General features: G+C 66.9%; 2 protein-coding genes across 5 annotated transcripts; both read right to left on the bottom strand.

Moving 5' to 3' along the window:
* Window positions 1-937: 937 nt before the first annotated feature.
* Window positions 938-13,668, bottom strand: CDCA4 (cell division cycle associated 4). 4 transcript variants are annotated; one of them, XR_013813298.1, is made up of 3 exons: window positions 7,831-12,643; window positions 4,090-7,475; window positions 938-4,032 (listed from the first exon to the last, which is right to left on the bottom strand). XR_013813298.1 is itself a non-coding variant. In XM_079800912.1 (2 exons), exon 2 carries the CDS (start codon window positions 7,464-7,466, stop codon window positions 6,762-6,764), a length of 705 nt encoding a protein of 234 aa, XP_079657038.1. In that variant the 5' UTR covers window positions 7,467-7,475; window positions 13,559-13,668; the 3' UTR covers window positions 938-6,761. The 4 variants fall into 4 exon arrangements, 2 of the variants coding, with proteins under 2 accessions (XP_079657038.1, XP_079657037.1); XR_013813299.1 differs by having other exon boundaries at window positions 938-4,212; window positions 4,999-7,475; XM_079800912.1 differs by lacking the exon at window positions 7,831-12,643 and adding an exon at window positions 13,559-13,668 and having other exon boundaries at window positions 938-7,475.
* A 4,076-nt stretch (window positions 13,669-17,744) lies between these two features.
* GPR132 (G protein-coupled receptor 132) lies at window positions 17,745-21,692 on the bottom strand. Its single transcript, XM_079800917.1, has 2 exons — window positions 21,584-21,692; window positions 17,745-20,116 (listed from the first exon to the last, which is right to left on the bottom strand). The coding sequence occupies exons 1-2, from the start codon at window positions 21,603-21,605 to the stop codon at window positions 19,005-19,007; spliced, it is 1,134 nt and encodes a 377-aa protein (XP_079657043.1). The 5' UTR covers window positions 21,606-21,692; the 3' UTR covers window positions 17,745-19,004.
* Between the last annotated feature and the right edge of the window lie 526 nt (window positions 21,693-22,218).

Below are 22,218 nucleotides of genomic sequence, written 5' to 3'. Positions count from 1 at the left end.
AGGCACGGCGCGGCTCAGTGGGTGCGGCCCGAGCCGGACACCGGCCCTGAGCGCGCCCAGCTCGCCCCCCGGGAGCCGCACACCCGGGCCCCGAGGGGGGGCAGTGGCCAACCCCGAACTCCGGCTGCCCTCCCGTCCGCCCCGCCCGGGGACCCCCGGAGCCCCGACCCCCCTCGGGGACTTCGCGCCGCCGTCCCCGAGCGCCCGGACTCTCCCTTGCTTGGCCGACCGGACCTCGCTGACCCCTGCCCGCCGGCCCGGAGTCCCCAGCTGCCTGAGGACACGCCCCTGTGCCGACGGTCCCAGCGCCGGGGGGTCCGGGCTGCTTGTGCGCGTTCCGCAGCGACACCGGGCCCAGGCGGGCCACCGCCCTCCGGGGAAGCCACCAGCAGCGACTGGGCCGTGGGCGAGCAGCGGCCCCGGGGCCGCCCAGTCTCCTGAGCGTCCTCCCTGCTGCGCGGCTGGCCACACCCACACACACGCGCGTGGGAGCCGGGGCGAGAGCCTGGCCAGACGCCCGCTCTAAGCGGGTCTCCGCGAGGCCTCACCCGTGTCGGCCTGGGTGGGAGTGAGGACAGCACTGTGGTCCTCAGGGTGCAGGATGGCAGCACCCAGCAGGCGAGGTCTCTGACCCCCAGGCTTCCGAAGACAGCGGGCCAGACCCCTGGGAGCCAGGGCAGCGGGTGAGGGCCCGCCCCCACCTTCCTCCGTCCGAGGGCGAAGCCAGGACCTGCAGGCTCCGAGTGGGGCCGCCTCCCTGCCCACTCCTCCCGGCTCCGGCCCCAGGCCACCCACCCGCCCAGGGCACGCGGGCAGCGCAGGGAGCTGATTGAGGAAGCCTCCGCGAAGCCCCACTCCGTCTGCGTGTCGTGCGGGGGCGCCGGGCCGTCCCCAGGGTCCTGACCCCCCGTGTTTGGGTTTGGTTCTGTGGCCGCCTCTGCCCTCCCTGCCCTCCTCCTTCACCCACTGCCCCTTCCCGGACACAGAGGAAGGGAAAGGCAGGGAGAAGGCGGGGCTGCTCCCAGGGACGGGCCTGGGCCTCCGGCGAGGCCCGCACCCGCCCTCAGCGCAGCTCCCGCACCGTTTTCGTTTGATTGTGGTTTGATATATTTTTATTGATTTCAGAGGGGAAGGGAGGGGAGAGAGAGAGTCATTGCCGCACACCTGGGACTGGGACCGAGCCCCAAGCAGGGCATGCGCCCTGACCGGGAATGGAACCGGGGCCTCCTGTCCACAGGTGGATGCTCAGCCCGGGCTGTGTTGGCCAGACTCGCTCCCCGGCTTTGAAGCAGGAAACTGACTGATGCCGCGGAAGTTGGCGAGAATCACCGGTGACGCAGAGCGGCGGCCACTGCACCTCTACCCCGCCCCACCTCCCGCCAGCGCGACCCGTGGACCCCAGGCCTTAGCGCAAAAGCGCCCCAGTCTTTGTGGGGGGTTCCGCAGCCAGTGCAGGCGTGGGAAGGGTGCCGGCATCTACAGGGGACCCTTCTTCCCCGTGTCCCTCACCCCGTGGTTCTCACGGAAGACGGTGCGATGGCAGAGACCTGCACCCATTCTACAAACGTCATCGCTGCTCCTCCTGAGCTTGGTGTTTCTCCTCTTCTCCTGCCCGGTCTCAGCCAGGAGGACACTTCCAGGTTTGCTTTTCAGGACGTGCCGTCCCGCAGGCAGTGGAGGGGTCCCCGGCGAGGCCAGGCTTGGGGAGGAGCAGAGAAAAGCCAGGCCTTGGGTCTGGGCACACACGGTAGTAACGGCCTGAATTTGGGACTAATGCTACTTTGTGTGTGTGTGTGTTTAAATATATTTTTTATTGATTTCGAAGAGGGAGAGGGAGATAGAAACATCAATGATGAGAAGTATGGATCGGCCGCCTCCTGCACGCCCCCTATTGGGGATGGAGCCTGCAACCCGGGCCTGACCAGAATCGAACCCGGGACCTTTGTCGCAGGCGGGTGCTCTATCCACTGAGCCAAGCCGCCAGGGCTGGCCCCTCCTCTTGAAGCCACACCCCGCCTCCTCCCCGCACCCCACTGGGCTGAGGCAGAAGGTCCGTGTTACTTGGGGTGCGGAGCCCGAGTGACTGGGAAGGACCCAGGCACGTGGCGCTCGCCCCTCCTGTGGGGGCGCCGCCCTCCCCTTCCCGGGTGCCTGGCGGCGGCGGGGGGCTCTCACTGGTGCCGCCAGCCGGGCCTCGGCACCTGGGACCCAGGGAACAGGACCGGGCCTCGGCTCTGCCCCTTGGAAGTAAGTCCTCTGGTGCAGGCCGTGCTCTGTGGGGGGAGAGCGGGAGGGCGTGCAGGGTGCAGGCACAGAGTGGGCGCGGGCCCGCCGGGGGGAAGGCTGCTTGCAGAACCTAAAGGTCAGGGCCCTGTTTCTGTTCTGAAGGTGTTCGAGGTTGCCTTCTGACTCATGCGTCCTTTCCAGCTCGGAATCTAGAAAGTTCTGGAGGGCTCTGCAGAACGCAGACAGCACAGCCACTTCCCGAAGCCTCTGGAGCGTGTCCGCTGCCAAGAACGCCTCCTCCTCCCAGTGACGTCATCTCGGTGGATGGGGCTCCTGGGGCGGGGACTTAGCGACGGTGCCAGCCACCCCGTGGCCACGGGCCCCTCGGAGCGGCTGCCAGGAACAGCGGCTGGTCTGCAGGGCCACCTGCCCAGGACCTGAGGCCCAGGCTTCCCTGTGGTGGGCGGGGAGCCGGGTGGGCAGGAGGGCGGTGCCCTGTGCAGCCCTGGGTGCGGGTGAAGGACGGAGGTGGTAGCTGACCCGATGCCTGGCAGCCAGGGCAGGGCCGGGCGGCGGGAGACCCAGCGGGCACAGCCTGGCTCGAGTACCGTGCTGAGGGCTGGCTTCAGCACGAGTGGGCACAGCCTCCCCCGCGGGGAAGACGCAGGGGGCAGGCGCCTGAAGACGGGGCAGGGCCGTGCTGGCCATGTAGGGGAGGGCCACACTGGCCGGAAGGATCAGACCCTGACGAGGGCCACCTGGCCGTCCTGGTGCCGGGAGGACAGGGCGGCAGGGGCGGAGGTGACAGCCTGGCCTGGAGGTGGAGAAGGTGCAGGCCTGCAGGCAGCACAGCGGGCGACAGCGCGGGGGTTCTCCGACGGCGGCCGCGGCCCCTCCTCGCGGGCGGCGGGCAGGGAGCGGACCCCCGTCCCGGCTGACGGCGCTGTGTCCTCAGACCCTCTCCGGGAGCTGGGTCACTTTTGGAAGGTTCCGAGCTCCAAGGGCCTGAAGAAGTCGGGGTCCCCACGAGGCTCGCGCCTGCCCCTCTGCGGAGCCCTGACCCAGACCCAGGTGAGCCGCCGTGGCCGCGCTGGCCGCCTGGTCTCGGCGTGAGCCACTCTTTCCTTATTAAAATGTGCGTATGAACGCGCTGTCCTTACTGTCAGACCGTGGGCAGGGCTGCAGGCTGCTCACAGCTCCCGCAGGGTCCCAAGTGCCTGCCCCGGCCGCACGGTCACCGGTCACCTGTCACGGGGCTCACGGCAGGAAGGATGGCAGGAGGGGCTCCGCCCACCCGGCACGGGACCGAGGAGCACATGGCCGCCCAGCTGCAGCCTGGAGGGGCCGCGTTGCCTGGGACCCCAGAGCATAGCTGGGTTCGCTTTGTACACCCCCCTCCCCGAGAAGGTGGAGTGGCAGGTGGTGGTGGGTCCAGGAGGGTCTGCTTGGAGGGTGGCATGGACAGTGCCTGTGGGGCGGGGGCCGGCGGGAGGGCAGCGGGGGGCCCGGCGGGCACGGGCTCAGCGGGAGCAGGCCGGTGTGACCTGGTGCCAGCAGGCAGGGGACAGCCGAGTCCAGGGCTCGCTGCAGGGCGCCCGACGCTTGGCCCATCTGCCCTAGGACAGCACCGGGGCAGGAGGTGGGGACGCCCGAGGTGCAGGCGGAGGCATCTCAGAGCAGAACCTGTCCGGTGGCTGCCAGGTGGCCTCAGCGGGGCGAGAGCAGGCGGGCGGTGGGGTCCCCCGCGAGGCCAGACCCAGCACGACACCACTGTCCTGGGGCCACCGGCCAGTCACAGCCCCGGGCCTGTGTGCTCTGGGGGATGCCAGCAGCTGCGCGCTGTGTCCCGGGCGCCTCTGCGGCCCCCCTGGGGTGAGGTCTCAGCAGGAGGGCACACGGGGCGGGAGGCAGGCGACGGGCCAGGCACTTCCTGTCGTGTGTGCTGGCACCTGCCGTGTCCTGTCTCCTGTCAGCTCGCAGGGGCACCTGATCGCACCCGGCCTGTCCCTGCAGACCCCCCCACCCCCACGGGCGGCGCGTCCCAGCGCCGGGAGGAAGGCTCCCAGGCGCTCCGTCTGCGGGACCTGAGCGACATGGTTTCCGGTGCCGTCTGCTGGGGGTGCTGTGCGGCCTCACTGGTTGGTGGTGGTGGAGCCCAGGGCTGTTTTGTGGGGTTTTCCAAGTCCAGGTCAGCTTCCAGGGTCTGCTGGGTAGACCCGTCCTGCGCCCACCGATCAGTTTAGATGGAGGCTCCAAGGGGCACCGAGGGCCCTCTGCCCGAGCAAGTGCTGCCGGCCCCTGGGGGCCTCTGAGGAACCCAGGCCCGACCACCTGTGCCGCTGCCCGAGGCACCCGTGTGCCCACAGCGTCCCCCGCACCCAGAGGGTGAGCTTTCCCTGCTACCAGCTGAGGAAACCCCTTCTCACAGAGCAGCAGTCAGCAGCGACTTTTATAAAACTTTATTACATAAAACTGCCTGGATAAGCCGCATTCTGGCTGACTCACCGCTCTGTGGGGGCTGCCCCACCCCTGGGGTCTGGGGGTCTGAGGCCCGGAGACCACAGTGGGGCCAGCACCTTTCCCAGGGGTCAGACCCCGGTGGGCTGCCCCGCAGGCTGTGGCTGGGCCTGGGGCCTGCGCGTCGCCGTCACCTTCAGCCAGAAGGAGGTGGCGTTTGGAGCGGCCCCCCCAGATTCAGACTGGATGCCGCACTTCACCATTCCCACCGCGCCTCCCTGCCCCCTGCCATGAGCCACCTCCCATTGTCCAAACCTGAACCCAGAAATTGGGACCCCAGAGCCCAAGCCAGAAGCCACGAGCCTGCCGGGCTCCCTGTCCACTCTGGGAGTCTTCGCTTTGAAGGCCGGCAAGATAGACCCGCAGCTACTTCTAATCGGGATCCATTTAAAGGCAGAAATGCTGGCAGACACAAAAGGCTGGTTTACTGCTTCGAAGACACACACACTTGGAACCACTGTCCCCCAAGAGGGAGGATTTCAAAGCCTGAAGGGAGCGCCCGCTGCTCAGGGCCACACCCTCCTGCTGCCCAGCCTGACGGGCTCCGCCCGGGGCGGCTCCCGGGGCACCCGCGTCCTTGGCCCAGGCGGTCCCACTGCCCCTGAACACCCAGTGACATTCCTCCCGCCCACGGGCACCGGAGCCGAGCCAGCAGACGCCCTCCGGAGGGCCGGTGGGCACTGCGCCTCCCCACTTCGCTGAGTCATCTTGGATCAAGCGCAGCGACAGCACTGACACGAAGTCATCCCGTGCCCAGAAGATGGTGAAGGGCAGGGAGGGAGGGAAAGCAGGCGAGGCGGGAAGGAGCCATGTGGGGAGGGCAGCGTCTTGCGAGCTGGAGGGAGGAGGAGGAGGGGCAGGCACCCCGCCAACCCCACCGCCAACGCCCTCAAGACCGAGGGGCATCGATGACTGTGTCCACGCTTCTTTAACCCGAGATGTAAACTGACCTTGACAGCGGGTCCCAGCAGTTACGAGCAGGCGCAGGCACGGCCCAGCCCGCCAACAGCAAGCGTGTGCACAGGCCGTTGTGCCGAGGCCGGCGCTGGGTCCTCGGGGGCACCAGAGACCCCTTAGGTGTCTGAAGATCCACGAGGGCCAGACAGCAATCTGACCTTTGCCCCCAAGAGCATTTATATATAAACTGGAGGCCCGGTGCGTGACATTCGTGCACTGGGGGTGGGGGGCCCCTCGGCCTGCCGGCAGGGAGTGAGCCTGAGCCTAAGCCGGCAGTCAGACATCCCCCGAGGGGTCCTTAGCGCTGCCTCGGAGGCAGGAGAGGCTCCCTCGCCAGCCGTGAGCCCGGCTTCTGGCTGAGCGGAGCCCTCCCTGTGGGAGCGCACTGACCACCAGGGGGCAGCTCCTGCATCGAGGTCTGCCCCGTGGTCATCAGTGCGTGGCATAGCGACCCGTGGTCCGCCATTTGGTCAATTTGCATATTAGCCTTTTATCATGTAGGATGTAGGATAGCCATCCATTAAACCCTACAGATTCTACACTTCCCACCCAGCTGGAGGGTGGGCTGGCTCCCTCAGCAGATGAGTGGCCCTCGGGGCCGTGGCAGCACGTGGGGCGGATCACGTGAGTTTACAGGGAAGCCTGACTCGGGAGGGAGCGACACTCGTAAGAAAGAACCCACCTTGGGAAGTAAACACACCAACTGCAGGTGCTCGGGTCACAGACGGTCTATTAGCAGCAGAGGACGTTCATAGAAAAAATATACTTTTCAGAAAATAGCTGAGAAAGTCTAGAGATAATAAAAAGTTTACAAAATATATCTTAAGCCAAAATGTTGCCCAAAACGTATAAAACTCAATCTTTGAAACTTCACCCAGGAGAGGCAGGCGCTGTCTGCTGGTGGCTGGTGGCCGCATCCTCGGGGAGCCGCCGGCTGAGTGCGGCCCAGCCCGGCTGGAGGGCGAGCGGCGGCCGGGGCCGCTCCGGGCGTCCTGTGGTCAGGCAGCGGGCTGCCCGTGGGCAGGCGGGGCCGGGCCGTGTGCGGGCGGCAGGGCACAGGCTCAGGTCTCCACCAGGATCTCCACCATGTGGTCCAGCTCACCCAGGTCCCGCTTGCAGCTGGAGCCAGGGGGTGGGGCGCCCACGGAGGCCAAGGTCTCGAACCCGTCGCCAGGGACGGACTTGGCGCCCACCATGCCCGTCAGCACGGCGTCCAGGTCGTAGTAGGGACCGTCCACGTCCGCAAACAGCCCTTCCCCCGCGCGGGGGGCTCTGCTCTCCAGGGTCTCGAATATCTGGTCCAGCGACTTCTGGAAGCTGCCCCTGCCCTCCCGGGGGCTGTCCGCCTCCCACACGCAGCTGGGGGCGCTCCTCGGCGCCTGCGCACTCGGGGCCCCCGGCAGTTCGGAGAGGAGGTCTGGCGCAGGGCTGCCCCCCGAGTCAGGAGCCGAGTGCCCCCCCTGCTGCTCCCAGGGGGTTCGACACAGGATCTCGGTGGAGACGAGGCGCTCCAGCGGCCCCCGCCCCGCGCTCGGGGGCGCCGGCACCCGCCAAGTCCCGTCCTGGCTCATCTCTTCCTGCAGCTGCCGGACCGTGTTGGCGATGAGCACCGAGCGGCAGAGGTTGGGCTCCACCAGCATGTGGCACAGCTGCAGCTTGACCAGCGACATGTCCAGCAGCGACTGGCGCTGCAGGCTGTAGGAGGGCGGGGCCGGGGGGCTGTCCTCGCCGTCCGCGCTCTTCCTCTTCAGCCCGCGGGCGAACATCGTGGTGTCCTGCGGAGACCGAGGAAGACCCTCAGCCCCTTCCAGAGCGCGTCTACGCCACGCACAGCCACGCGGAGCTCCGAGTGCGCCCATGAACCGCAGCCTCTGACCCCGCACAGCCGTCTCCACCCGCAAAGACAACGGACTAGAAACGGAGGCACACGCTGGGGAGCTGGGCTGAAGCCGCAGGCACACGCCCAGGGCGGCGCCAGGCAGGGCGCGTCTTCCTCTGACCAGCCAGCCGCCGGCACCCCACCCGCAAACAGCCCTGCGAAGAGGTGCAGAGAACCCGCAGGCAGGAGGCGCTGCCGCGCACCCCCTCAGAGTCCCGCGTGTGGGGCCCAAGTCCCGGGAGGACCCTCACCTTCACCTTCGGGAGAGCGGGCCTCCGCCCCGTCTGTCCCCCCAGGCTCCTCTCCAGGGCCCCGGGGCCATCGGGGCCAGCACGCTGCAGGGACACAAAGGCTGCGGGCAGGTGCCCTGGGCTCCAGAGGGCTGGCCGCAGGGCCTGGGCGCTCAGGGTGGCACCGCCGCCACCAGCGCTCTCAGCTGACATGTTGGCGTCACAAAGCCGGGCACCGTGGGTGGGCGCCTCCCACCCGGCTCCCCTCCAGGAGAGGCGCCCACCCCGCGTGACGTCTCTCTTCCCAGCTCGGCCAAGGAGCCCAACGTCTTGACCTCAGGTAACTCCCTCGCGTTGTGCGTGAGGGTTGGACCCTGCGTTTGCCCATTACTGGATTTCCTTTTTAAAACACCAAACCTGAGGCTGCGTGAGGGTGCTGGGAGGGGAGTCCCGGGAGGGGTGGCGATGGGGTCTGCAGTGAAGGAAGGAGGGGCTGAGGCCTCCCCCCAGGAGCCCCCGGCAAGGCCCCCCGCCAGCCCTACAGACTGAGGGCCCTGTCCTCTGAGTTTCAACACCCTCGACCTCACTCCCGTGTACTTAACGTGTAAAACTTAAGCAACCGTGGGCATTTAACCCGGGAATGAACACCAACGTTCACGTACAAACATGTACAGGCATGTTCACTGCAGCTGCACTCAGAGCTGAACACGGAACAGGCTCGCACCGGCGTGGCTAGGGTTCTCCGGGCCCACACCACGCACCCCCTCCCCCCAGCAACGGGAGTGGCCTGGGACCCCAGGGAACTGCCACGTGAGAAAGCCAATCTCAAAGAACACGGGCGCTGGCCCCACGGCGGTGACATTCCAACAGAGACGGGGACGGGCGGGCGTGGCCAGACCAGGTCTGCATGATGGGTCCACAAGCCAGGCACCTGGTAAGTGCACAGAACCACACGCGTGCACATGCACACACATGCCATCAGATTCAGATCTGTGACCACCCGGGAGGTTTAAAATGCGAGTGACCACAGCCCTGGCCAGTGTGGGCGTCATCTGGGCACCAAAAGGTCAGTCGCCAGTTCAATCCCCGGTCAGGGCACAGGCCCGGACTGCAGGCTTGGTCCCAGCAGGGCGCGGGCAGGAGGCAGCCGATCCATGTTTTGTTTTGCTCTCACATCGGTATTTCTCTCTCCCTCTCCCTTCCTCTCTCTCTAAAAATCAATTTAAAAACCTAAAACCCACACAAACAAAAACCTGAGTGACCATAGCTTATTCCCCTACAAGACTAGTTCCCCCGAACAGCAAGCAGGTCGAACGCATCAACACAGCCGGCAGCACTGTCCGTCCGTCCGTCCGTCCGTCCGTCCTCGCCCTCACACCATCGCAGGGGCTGTGCGCACATCAGGGAGTCACCACCAAGCTCCTCAGACCAGTCCAACCCCTCCGGTAGCGGGTTCACGTTTTCTGTCTTAGCGGCTAGTCCAGCGCTCACCGCCCGCACCACCTGGTGAAGTCGCTAGCTAAACCCGCTAAGCACTAGCACCGGCGGGCCGTGCACAGCTGCCCGTGCGCAGACGTGTATTCCGTGTGCTCTGGTGTTGTCACCTATCAGTCACTGCATCACTTGCACGCGAACACTGTGCTGACCATGCGATCATGTCAGACTATCGGACGCCAGGTCGAGGCCTGCAGCTCTGGCTCTCGGTAGCGTTTCCAGCAAAAGCTCCAGTCTGGCGACCGGACTAGCATAACTGGTCCCGCCCCCACTCAGGAGCGGGGGTGCACGAGGGCCGGCTCACCCTCAGAGCGCGGCAGGCACCCAGGACTGCAGGAAGGCGGGTCTCTCCAGGAGACAAGCCTCGTCCCCATTCCGGCTGCGGGCCCACCAGAGGACGCAATGTCCCCCTGAGCCCCCGTCTCCTCCCCTGCCTGCGTGCCTGCCGAGCAAGGTGGGGCTGCCTGCAGCTCTGAACCGGCCGCTTTGCGTCTGGTGGCCGTCCTGCTGTGACTCCTGGGAAGAGGATCAGAAAGCACTGGACACCCCCGGGCGCGGACGGGACCCCATCGCCGGGTTCTCCCTGCGTTTTCTCTGTTTGTGGAGTTGAGTTCACCTGCGTTCTTGCTGATCACACAGTTCTGTCAGGTGCAAGGTCACGACCACTCCCGACACTGCACATTTACCCCAACGTCCAAATGTGGGGCTCTCACCTCCCCGCCCCCCACAGCCCAGCACGGACTCCTCGGAGCCTCCACCAGGACTGGGGAGGGGCCGTTCCAGGCCCGTGCACCCCATCACGCTGCCCACTGGAAGCAGACCGCCCCCCCCCCCCCCAGGTTCTCCGCACCGCCCTCCCTTCTGGACCCTCCAACACGGGTCCCCCGCCCGTGCTCCCCACTGCTCCTGCCCACAAGCCCACTCGCCCTGGGCCGCTGCCACCAGCCTGTTTCCACCAGAGGCCACGGGTAACCGAGGCCACCACATGGCAAATGAAGCAGCAAGAACCAAACGGAGGCCCACAGGACTGTCCGCTCGGCCCGCAGAACGGGAGGCTGACCGAGCGCCCGCTGAGCACGCCACCAGCGCGTGCGCCTGTCAGAACGCAGGGCGAGTGCTGGCCGTTCAGGCCACTGCCCTAGTCACACCTGGTGGCCGAGACGGACGAACCGGCGAGGAGCCTGCCACGCGCTGCTTAAGCCGGACGCCGCCCAGGGCGCACATCAGAGCTCTGATCCCGGCCGGCCCAGGCGTGCTCCGTCCACATCTCCTCAGCAGCTGCTCATCCCATGCCCAGCAGGCAGGTGCCGCACGGACGGCCGAGCCCAGAGGTGGCCTGGGGGTCACCCGGCCGAGCCCAGAGGTGGCCTGGGCGGGCCGCACGCCTCACACTTGTGCTGGGACAGAGTCAGCGGGTGTGGCTCTGAAGGGCCCGCAGAGGTTGGGGCGGAAGTGGGACGTCCCTGTCCCTTCGGTGGGCCTGGCCCAGCACAGCTCTCGGCAAAGCCCACACCCTCCTCACGGGGGACACGGCCCGTGCGCCAGGCTGGCCCGACGGCAGAGCCCGGCTCCCTGTTCAAGATGAACAACATGTTGGGTCTCACCCACCGCCATTCCCTCTAGAATCGGCCAGTTCGCGCGTCTAGTTAAATGCGGCACCTCTCCCCGTCAGCGTGCACGGCCAAGGCCGCCTCTGCCCAGGCGCTAGCCGGACAGAGGACGGAAGGCTGAGTTCACTTGGGGAGCGGCACCCCCACGCAGAGGGGACCCAGGCCCACACCAATCTCAGGGAGGCTGATGGAACGCAGACCCGATTCTGAGCAGGAGGGCGGGGACAGGACCGACTCTGACCTGACCCATCACCGTGACCTTCAGCCACTGCCAGGCACCCCACGGGCCTCAGGGTTCTAAGGCAACGCGACTGTCTGTCACAGTCAGACCCACTGCGGAGCCCTCCATCAGAGGAGCAGGGCGCCGGCGCGGTGAGACAGGCGGGCGCAAGGCGAGGCCGACCCGCGACCCGCGACCCGCGGTGGCCTGACCTCCTCACAGGCAGCCCCCAGGGAACCCCGGCCCTGGTCACCTGGAATGAGACAGGCTCCCCTCCCTCCTTCCAGGCTAAACCTGCAAAGGTCATTGCCAACTTTTCGTCCTGAATTTCAACTTTAACCATAAAACACGGCCAGACTGGCACCTAGGCCGCTGCAGGTAGGAAGGCGCTAAGACATTAACCTCCGGCCCTGACCGGTTTGGCTCAGTGGATAGAGCGTCGGCCTGCGGACTCAAGGGTCCCAGGTTCGATTCCGGTCAGGGGCATGTACCTTGGTTGCGGGCACATCCCCAGTAGGGGGTGTGCAAGAGGCAGCTGGTCGATGTTTCTCTCCCATCAATGTTTCTAACTCTCTATCCCTCTCCCTTCCTCTCTGTAAAAAATCAATAAAATATATTAAAAAAAAAAAAAAAAGACATTAACCTCCGTATTTTTCTTGGCTCGCTAGGAGAGGTCAGTGACCTCGGTCGGTCGGTCGGTCGGTAGGTCGGCGTTCTGAGCGCGCACACAGCCCCGCAGAGAAAAGGCGGCTGGGCACCCCAGCTCCCGGCACCTCACCGGGGGCTCTTCCTGGTAACCCTATTTTGGGGACAATGAGCTTTTGAAGACGTGGAGCTAAGCTGGCCTGGAGCTTGGACTCGAGTTGCTGGTACTTTTCCGAGCCACAGCTGGGCCGCGTCCCAGGCTGACTGCGGGGCGGCACCAGGAGCCACAGCAGACAGCGCTCCTGCCAGGGGGTCCGGGACAGGGCAGCCCACCCTACCCCGTCAGTCTCCACCGGCCCGGGACGCTGGGGAGGCTGCCAGGAAGCGGGCAGAGCGCCAGCGTCAGACCCCCGAGGCCGCACGCTCGCTCCGGCCCTCCCAGACCAGAGAGAGCTGGGCCCACCGCCGTTTGGAGCAGGGAAGCCATTGCAAAATGTCCTTAGCGTCCGTGTACGAGGCAACCAAGACCGAGACACAAAGGGGCACCCACGGGGCTCCAGGAGGCTGTCCTGGCCTCCGGCTCCGGGGAGGTGCCACTTTGTAAGGCATCATGTTCCAGCAGACCCAGCTTCGCTGAGAGACCCCAGAGGAAATGCAAGTGTCCCATGGCTCACACCCGCCACCACTCATTCTGCAAGGACTGCGGTTAGGAGGGGACCGAGCCTCCCGCTCTGGTCGACACGGTGGGTGTGTGGAAGGGCGGCCGGATAAATGGAAGGATGGATGGGTGACTGGGTGGGTGGGTGGATGAATGGATGGGAGGGTGACTGGGTGGATGGATGGGAGGGTGACTGGGTGGGTGGATGGATGGGAGGGTGACTGGGTGGGTGGGTGGGAGGGTGACTGGGTGGGTGGGTGGATGGATGGGAGGGTGACTGGGTGGGTGGGTGGATGGGTGACTGGGTGGGTGGGTGGATGGATGGGAGGGTGACTGGGTGGGTGGGTGGATGGATGGGAGGGTGACTGGGTGGGTGGGTGGATGGATGGGAGGGTGACTGGGTGGGTGGGTGGATGGGTGACTGGGTGGGTGGGTGGATGGATGGGAGGGTGACTGGGTGGGTGGATGGATGGGAGGGTAACTGGGTGGGTGGGAGGGTAACTGGGTGGGTGGGTGGGAAAGGAGGGCAGCCACAGGGCACCTGGTCGAGCTGTAACTTTGTCAGTGGGACGTGCGTCGGCCCCGAGTCCCCACCGACTTCACGGAGGGTCTCCTGGGTGATGGGGAGCCCGCACCGACCTGGTCCAAGGCCCCGGGAGGAGGCAGGTGGGGGCCTCCCTACGGAGGCACCGCCTCCCGGCCCTGCAAACCCTCTCAGCGTGTCTCTATCGAAAGGGGCCGGACTACAGCCACGAGCTGTTACTTTTGGGTAAAAATGGGGCAGGAGGGGCGGTGTAGGGGGGGCAGAGGTCCACAAGGTCGCGCCCCTCCTCCGGGCGCCCCCCGCCCGCCGCCCCGGGACCCCGGGCCGCCCCCGCCCCCACTCAGGATCCCAGGCCGCCCCGCCACCCCAGGCCCCTAGGCCGCCCCGCCACCCCGGACCCCAGGCTGCCCGCCACCCCAGGCCGCCCCGCCACCCCAGGCCCCTAGGCCGCCCGCCACCCAAGGAACCCAGGCGACCACGTGCCGCCTCCCCGCCTCCCCAGACCCGAGCCTCCCCGCGACCGCGGGCCCCGCCGCCCCCCAAGGCGGAGGAACCGGGAGCCCAGACCCGCTGCTCACCTGGCCGCCCGCCGTCCGTCCGCACCGCCTGCGCCGAGGGGGGGGCGGGACCGGGGCGGGGCCGCTCAGCGCCCACAAAGGGCCGCCAGACGCGGCCGCCCCGCCTGCTGATTGGCTGAGATCGGGGGCGGGGTCTCTGGTTCAAACCGGGGGCGGGGCCTGCCGCTGGAGTTCCCGCGCGGCCGCGTTGGCCGTTGGGCCCGCGCCCTCCGCCCCGCCCCCGCCGGCTCCCAGGTCTCCGCGCGCGGCCCTACTGCGCCTGCGTGGGCCTCCTGGAGGCGGGACGTGGGCAGGAAGGGGGCGGGGCATGGGAGGGGATGGGCCGGAGGAGGGGCGGGGCATAGGGCAGGAAGAAGGCGGGGCATGGGAGGGGACGGGCCGGAGGAGGGGCGGAGCGTAGGGCAGGAAGAGGGCAGGGCATGGGAGGGGACGGGCAGGAGGGGGCGGGGCGTATGGCAGGAAGGAGGCGGGAATGGGAGGGGACGGGCCGGAGGAGAGGCGGGGCGTAGGGCAGGAAGGAGGCGGGGCATGGGAGGGGATGGGCCATAGGAGGGGCGGGGCGTGAGGCAGGAAGAGGGCAGGGCATGGGAGGGGACGGGCAGGAGGGGGCGGGGCGTGGGAGGGGACGGGCCGGAGGAGGGGCGGGGCGCAGGGCAGGAAGGGGGCGGGGCATGGGAGGGGACGGGCCGGAGGGGCGGGGCGCAGGGCAGGAAGGGGGCGGGGCATGGGAGGGGACGGGCCGGAGGAGGGGCGGGGCGCAGGGCAGGAAGGGGGCGGGGCATGGGAGGGGACGGGCCGGAGGGGCGGGGCGCAGGGCAGGAAGGGGGCGGGACATGGGAGGGGACGGGCAGGAGGGGCGGGGCGTAGGGCAGGAAGGGGCGGGGCTTGGGAGGGGACGGCCCGGAGGGGTCCGCTGGAAGCAGTGGGATGACTCCGGGTTTGCCCATCCGGGAGCCCTGGGCCTTTTCCACAGCAGCTGCCCACCGCACCCCGGCACCGTGGCGCGGGTCTCAGGGTCTGGATTTGACTGGCCATCCGAGTGGGTGTGGGGGCCCCGTGTTGGAGGGAAGCCCGGGTCTCCTGCGAGATGGGGGCGGCCAGCAGGTGAGAGCTGGTGCCCCTCAGGAGGGTGGGCTGCCCCCGCCCCCGCCCCCGCCCCACCCGCCCGGGAGCGGGCTAGGCTCCCTCCCGCTCCCGCCTGCACCCCGCCCTGACGCCCGCCCTGCCTCTCGGGCCCCGCGGGTTGGCACTGAGGTCAGGCTCTGGGGTTCTTCCCCGTCTCGGCGGGGGCTCGACCCGGTGGCTCGCGGCCAGGGGTTCAGGGTGGGCCCGGCCCCCCACGCCCTCCCTGCAGCAGCCGGGAACGCTGCCCACTAGCGGCGGCATCGGACAGTCCCGGGCTCTCCCAGCCGCCAGCGCCCTCCAGGGGCCCCGGGACACCCGGCCTTCGGTGCCGACCCTGGGATTCTGGGGAAGACCGACCCCGGGGAGGTGACCCCGGTCCTCCGTGTCCCGCGGCCTGAGCAGAGGACACGCTCGATCCCAACCACAGGCGGCGGGGCGCGGGGCGCGGGGCGCGGGGCTGAGCGGACCCAGGAGCCAGGAGGTCCGTCACCAGTTGGATTCCCCGTCAGGGCACATGCTGGGTTGTGGGCTCGATCCCCAGTAGGGGGCGTGCTATCTCTGTCCCTCTCCCTCTCTAAAATCAATAAAAACATATTTTTTAAAGCTTCTTAAATATACATTTGTGTTGATTTCAGAGAGGAAGGAAGTGGGAGAGAGAGATAGAAACATCAAGGACGAGAGAGACACATTGATTGGTTGCCTCCTGCATGCACCCCGACCAGGGGCGGGGATCGAGCCCGCAACCTAGGTCCGTGCCCTTGACTGGAATCGAAGCCGGGACCCCTCAGTCTGCAGGCCAACGCTCTGCCCACTGATCCGAACCAGCCAGGGCTAGAAGAACATTTTTAAAAAGTGACAGGCAGAGAGCCTGAGGCACGGGGCGAGAGAGCCTGGCGCAGGGAGCATCCTCGGGGTGTGGGAGCAACACCAGCTGCCAGCCGCTTCCCCGGAGGCCGGAGCGCCCCACCAGCGTCCGCGCCCCCGGCCCACAGCCATCGGCCCACCAGTGTGGTCAGCACCCGGGCCACAGCCATCGGCCCACCAGTGTGGTCAGCACCCGGGCCACAGCCATCGGCCCACCAGTGTGGTCAGCACCCGGCCCACAGCCATCGGCCCACCAGTGTGGTCAGCACCCGGGCCACAGCCATCGGCCCACCAGTGTGGTCAGCACCCGGGCCCAGCAAGGCAGAACCCCATGGCCCTTCCCTGGCGTGACCCTCCGTGGGGTCAGGAGTCCGACCCAGAGGCTGGGAGCCCAGAATTCCCCCCAACCCTCTGAGCCCCCCCCCCCCCCCCCCCGCCACCTCTCCGCCAGGGCTCCCTCAGGCGTGTGGCCTGCGGGCCCAGCCACCATCATGGGCGGCGGGGGGAGCCCCAGGCGTGCAGATGTCCTTGCGGTGGGGAGCTGGCGCGGTCTGGTGAAGGCCCTCCGGCTGGTCGACGGCTTATTAAACACGTGGCATGTGTGTGCGTGTGCGTGTGTGTGTGTGTGAGTATGTATGAGTGTGTGCGTGTGCGTGTGTGTGTGAGTGTGTGTGTGTGTGAATATGTATGAGTGTGTGTGTGTGAGTGTGTGTGCGTGTGCGTGTGTGTGTGTGTGTGTGTGAGTGTGTGTGTGTGTGTGTGTGTGAGAGAGTCTGTGGACGCCACAGGAGCCTGGCGGGCCCGCGGCTCGCGCATTGTGATTCGGGAAGGAACACCCGGGGCCGGTCAGGAGCAGGTCTTGTCCAGGGAGATGGGAGTCCGGCAGCGAATACATCCTGGTGTCCCGACCCCTGGAGCCCCCGGGGCACACCTGTGGGCAGTCAGGAGCGTAGGTGGCGGGCTCTGGTGGGGGGGACACCTGGCGGCTCTCAGGGATCCCCGCACGGACCTCACAGCTCAGGGTGCCGCCTCCTCCCTAGCCGGTCAGCACAGGGCGGGGCAGAGGGTAGTGGAGGGAGTGACTGAACTGGGGGAGATGGGAGAGAACCAGTGAGAGAGGGAGGGAGGGAGGGAGGGAGGGAGGGAGGAGGGAGGGAGGGAGGGAGGAGGGAGGAAGGAGGAGGGAGGGAGGGAGGAGAGAGGAGAGAGGGAGGAGGGAGGGAGGAGGGAGGGAGGGAGGAGGGAGGAAGGAGGAGGGAGGGAAGGAGGAGAGAGGAGAGAGGGAGGAGGGAGGGAGGGAGGGAGGAGGGAGGAGGGAGGAGGGAGGAGGGAGGGAGGGAGATGCCACGAGGTGGCCGAGGTGGCCGAGCTTCCCAAAGCAGCGCGTCAGCGGAAAGGCCAAGGCTGTGGCTGTGGCTGTGGCTGTGGCTGTGGCTGTGGCTGAAGGACAGTCTCAGTGAATGAGGTCACGGCTAAGCGTGGGGGCGCGCGGCACACACCACCGATACACAGGTGACGCCTTCGAGAACTGTACCCTTGAAGCTTACAAATCACCCCAGAAAACTTAACAATAAAAGAGAGAGCCCTGGCCGGTGTGGCTCAGTGGATAGAGCACCAGCCTGTGGACTGGCGGGTCCCGGGTTCGATTCCGGTCAGGGCACGTGCCTGGGTTGTGGGTTCGATCTCTAGTGGGGGACATGCAGGAGGCAGCTGATGAGTGATTCCCTCTCATTATTGATGTTTCTCTCCCTCTCCCTTCCTCTCTGAAATCAATAAAAATATACAAATGAAATAAAGTAATGGAAGAGACAGGGGCACAGAGGGGGAGGGGAGCCGGGAGAGATGAGGCCAGGAGGCGGCAGCCCCAGAGCTGGAGGGGATGTGGCCCAGGCACCCTGAGCCTCCGGCGGAACCGGCCCCACACGCCTCTGATCTCGGCTTCCTGCCCAGGTTCGGGGAAAGAGCCGCTTTGGCCGCCCCGTTTGTGGTGCAGACTGCGCAGCCCGGGAAGCACAGACACACGCCGCCCCTCGGAGCGTCGCGTGCCCCCCCCCCCTCCCGCCTGGACTCTCCCCAGGCTGTTCCAGAGCCCCAGCCCACCCCTGAGCGTCCCGGGGCGCCCCAGAGGGAAATTTTACTCTAAAAGGGAGAAGGACGTTATTTCACTTAAACGGGAAGTTGAGACTGACATGCTTGCATCCCGTTTTATTTCTAAATGTGCCTTCTCAGTGCCTCTCCCAGTGAGGACAGACAGACAACCAGCGCCGCCTTCCAGACACGAGAACGTGACTGAGCACACGGCCCGCACGGCCTCCTGGGAAAGGCCCCCCCGAAACAGGGAGGGGGGGTTGGTGAGGGACTGGCCTGGCCCGGGCGGCTGCTGCGTCCATCCTTGTGCTGCGAGCTGTGAGGGGCCCGAGGCGGAGGTACTGGTGAGGTAGGTGTCGCTGGCCCTGGTGCAGATGGGGAAACTGAGGCAGTGGTGGGTGTGACTTGGCCCGGAAGTGGCTTGTCGGGGGCCAGCCTGGGTCCGACCCGAGCCGTGTGGTTTCCGGGGAGCCCACTCTCTCTCGGCCGCATTCAGGCCGGCCCGAGCTCCGCCTGCGCCTGTGGGGCGGGAGGCCGAGCGCTTGCCCTGACTCACCCGTCCCAGCCCCCGGCTGCTCTCCGGACAGCGAGTCCGGGAAGCCCGGAGTGAAGGGACTCCCACCGCCTCGGAGCCTCGGTGGCCGCGGTCACCGCCCCAGCATGGCCGGGTGACAGGAGCCCCGGGCTCCCTCCGGAGGACACGCGGCACCCCCAGCTCCCCGAGGGCTCGGCGGCCTTCAGCGTCAGACCTCTCGGCACAGAGCAGCCACCCCCGCGAGGTGCCCACGGTGAGCCGCCGGAGCGCGCTCCCTGTGCACGGCCGCCACGAACTCTCGGTCGTCCGAGCCACGCCCACCGGAAAGCCTCGAAATGAAGTCTTCGCTGGCCTGGCCGCGTGGCTCAGGGGTTGGCCAAGTTCGATTCCCGGTCGGGGCACAGGCCCGGGTTGCGGGCTCGGTCCCCAGTGCGGGGCGTGCAGGAGGCAGCCGATCCATGATCCTCTCATCATGGATGTTTCTACCCCTCCCTCTCGCTTCCTCTCTGACATCAGGATATCAACATGTACATATTCTTTTAAGTCTTCACTGGGTGCTGACTCGGCACCTCCGTGGTGCCGGCATGTGCCAGCTGCCCGCCAGGCGAGCTGTGGCTGACGGGCTCCTGCGCCGGGCACAGCCACCTGCCCTGGGCCGTAGAGAGCCGGGCCGGGCCCCGAGGGGAGAGGCTCGTGGAGCGTGTGGCTCCAGGAACAAGAAATCGGTGGCACGGCTTCCAGAGGCTGGCACGGCAGCGCCACGAACACCTGTGGGCAGGCTCCGTGGACGGGGAAGCCGCGGGCCAGCCCCGGCCTCCCGTGTGGGCCCCGGGCTCAGCAGGACTCCTCCCGCAGCCTCTCCAGGGCGCCCCGCGGGGCCCACGCGCCCGGCCGTGCCCTGCGGGGCTGCGCGGGACTGGGGAGCAGGCAGCTGCCCGCCAGCGACACGGGCGACGGCCTCTCCTCCGAGTCCTTCAAACATGTGAGCTTCGCGGCCTCCGTCCTGGCGGACCACACCGTCCACTTCCTGCGGATCCTGGACACCTCCTGCCGGGAGTGGTCCGTGGCCAGCACGTAGAGGATGGGGTCGGCCACGCTGTTCACCGTGGTCAGGCACAGGAACGCCACGGAGGCGGTGCACACGCGGGCCTCCAGGCGGCACAGGGCGTCCGTGTCGCCGCCGTAGTAGGAGAAGGCGGCGGCCTTGAGCAGCAGCACCAGGTGGTAGGGGGCGAAGCAGGCCAGGAAGATGGCCACGACCGCCATGGCCGTGTGCCGCACCCGGGCCTTCCGGGCGGCGCTCAGGCCCGCGCTCCGCCCCACGGCCCTGAAGATGCGGTGGTTGGTGACGGCGATGACGCCCAGCGGCAGGGCGAACCCCAAGGCGAACCGCGAGTAGTAGTAGCGGGCGACCCGGCCGTCCACGGGCAGCGTCTCGAAGCAGGTGTCCCCGCCGTCCATCTGGAACACCGGGTAGTGGACCAGCCCCACGAGCAGGAAGGCGGCGGCCGAGAGGAGGGCGGCGGTGCGGCGGCGGCGGCGGCCGCGGCTCTCCAGCGCGTACACCACGGCCACGAAGCGGTCGCAGGAGATGCAGCAGAGCAGCAGGATGCTCACGTAGAGGTTGCAGAAGAAGACGTAGGCGGTGGCCCGGCAGGCCCAGGGCCCCAGGGTCCAGCAGTGCCGGTTCTGCACGTAGAGCACCCACAGCGGCAGGGTGGCGGCGTAGAGCAGCTCGCAGAGCGCCAGGCCGCACAGGTACACGGCCAGCACGCTGCCCCGCCGCGCCTCCCGCAGCGCCAGCCCGGCCGTCAGGCAGTTGGCCGGCAGCCCCAGCGCGCACACGCCGCTGTACACCGCCACGGCGAACACCCTGCTCTCCTCGAACGACACGTTGCAGGTGATGCTGCCGTTGACCACGCAGGTGCCCGCGGCCGTGAGGTTTCCTGCGGAGAGAGGCGTGAGGGTGGCTGCAGGAGCCTTCCCAGAGACGCGCAGAAACGATAAGATCCGGCCCTGGTCCGTGGGTGGAGGGCCGGCCTGCCATGGAAGGGTCCCGGGTTCGATTCCAGGTCGGGGCACAGGCCCGGGCTGCGGACTCGATCCCCAGTGCGGGGCGTGCAGGAGGCAGCCGACCCATGATTCTCTCTCATCTTTGACGTTTCTATCTCTCCCTCTCCCTCTCCCTTCTTAACTGAAATTTAAAAAAACACAACAAGCCGAAACCGGTTTGGCTCAGTAGATAGAGAGTCGGCCTGCGGACTGAAAGGTCCCGGGTTCGATTCCGGTCAGGGGCATGTACCTTGGTTGCGGGCACATCCCCAATAGGGGTTGTGCAAGAGGTAGCTGATCGGTGTTTCTCTCTCATCGATGTTTCTAACTCTCTATCCCTCTCTCTTCCTCTCTTAAAAAATCAATAAAAAAATATATTTAAAAAACAAACAAACAAACAAAAAAACAACAACAAAACCCAGACGCAGGCCCAGCGTCCACCTCTGGAGCCTCCTGGCCCCTCGCTGCTCCCCTGCCCTCCCCCCCCCCCCGCCCCCCCGCGCGGCCGGGCACTCGGCCTCTGCTCCTCACTCCCACGCCCAGTCCCCTTCTCTGTGCTCGCCTGGCGCCCAGCCCCTGGGTGTGCCGAGGAGAGCCTGCCCCCCCACCGGCACCTCCTGGGAAAAGTGTCCCCTGGGCGGGGCTGCGTGGGCGTCGCGACAGCTCTGGCTCGGCCCCGGGTCCGTCACCAGAAACAGGCGCCACGTGAGGCCCGAACGCACGCGGACGCCCGGCCGTCCCTCAGCCCCCGGGCCTGCGCGCTCGTCACAGGGGACACGCAGGGGCTCTCTCCGCACGCCTCGAGGGAGAGCCTCCAGCTTCGTCGTTTCTGAGTTTGTGACCCTCCTTTGCTTGCTCATTGAAAATACGTATTTGTTTCGGAGCGGGAGAGAGAAGCATCAGTGATGAGAGAACTACGGATCAGCTGCCTCCTGCACGCCCCCACTGCGGATCGAGCCCGCAACCCCGACCTGGAATCCAACCGTGACCTCCTGGTTCATAGGTCGACCGACGCTCAAAACCCTGAGCCACACCGGCCGGGCTGCAGGCTGCTTTTTCATCCTTCGCTGAGGATAGGCTTTTGTTGATTTTTAGAGAGAGAGGAAGGGAGAGAGAGAAAGAGGCACATGGATGTGAGAGAGAAACGCCGACTGGCTGCCCTCCAGACTGGGGGTGGGGACATGCCACGGGGGGTGTGCCCTGACGGGAACTGAACCCGCAGCCTTCCAGTGCACGGAGCCCCCGGCCGGCCGCCTCTCCTTTCCCGGCGGGACGTCGCCGTCTGAGAGCAGTGCCCGGCGGAGGGGCTCCCGGGCTCCCTCCGACGTGTTCAAAGGCAGAGGAGGCGTGGGGGCTCTCACCTGGCATGTTTGCCGGGTCCATGGTCGAGGTGGCTCTTCAGCAGCGCCCCAGGGCACATCACATCTTGCCGGTCTTGCTCCGAAGCTCACTCAGGGGTTTACAATGACCTGGAGAACAAGTAGGTTGAAATCGCTTTAGGGAAATCGGGTTAAATCACAAGCGAAGGCATGAGACAGTGGTGAGTGAGCCGTTATTACGAGTCACGTCCTGCACTTATCCTGTGGATTCTACAGCGTGCCCTTCATATATAAAGAGCTCCTACAAATCAACAACAACAAGTGTCAAAGCCAACGAGCAGGTAATTCACAGGAGAAAACAAGCGCAGCCCCACAAGTAAAACAATGAGAAGCTCAAGCGGCAGTCCCTTCGCCTCTCGGCTCGGCAGGAGCATGAGGAAGCACCCGTTCCCCTGTGCCGATGGCAGCGTGAACCGGCACAATGTGGCCACCGTTTCCCAAGATGCACAGCACCTGTCGCCTGAAAGAACGTCCCAGCATGCTCCTGTGAGAGGAACCCAGGCCCCGGGAGCACCCAGACGCCCTCCGCCCTCCCCTGGCTCCCGTCCCGAAACCACAGGCGCCCGAGAGGCTCCGCCCTCCGAGGGGGTGGATGAGCCCAAGCCAGGAGCTGCCCC

Source organism: Cnephaeus nilssonii (assembly GCF_951640355.1).
Source record: "Cnephaeus nilssonii genome assembly, contig: SCAFFOLD_101, whole genome shotgun sequence".
In the NCBI taxonomy this organism is placed as follows: Eukaryota; Metazoa; Chordata; class Mammalia; order Chiroptera; family Vespertilionidae; genus Cnephaeus; species Cnephaeus nilssonii.
Note: the sequence above shows the minus strand (reverse complement) of the source record. Positions and strands in the feature narration are given on the sequence as shown.

Coding starts and splice junctions, on each gene's coding strand:
- CDCA4 (XM_079800911.1), bottom strand. CDS start 8,022: ATGTCAGCTGAGAGCGCTGGTGGCGGCGGTGCCACCCTGAGCGCCCAG. Junction 7,476..7,830: donor CCGCTCTCCCGAAGGTGAAG/GTGAGGGTCCTC, acceptor CGGTCTCCGCAG/GACACCACGATGTTCGCCCG.
- GPR132 (XM_079800917.1), bottom strand. CDS start 21,605: ATGGACCCGGCAAACATGCCAG. Junction 20,117..21,583: donor GGACCCGGCAAACATGCCAG/GTGAGAGCCCCC, acceptor CTCTCTCCGCAG/GAAACCTCACGGCCGCGGGC.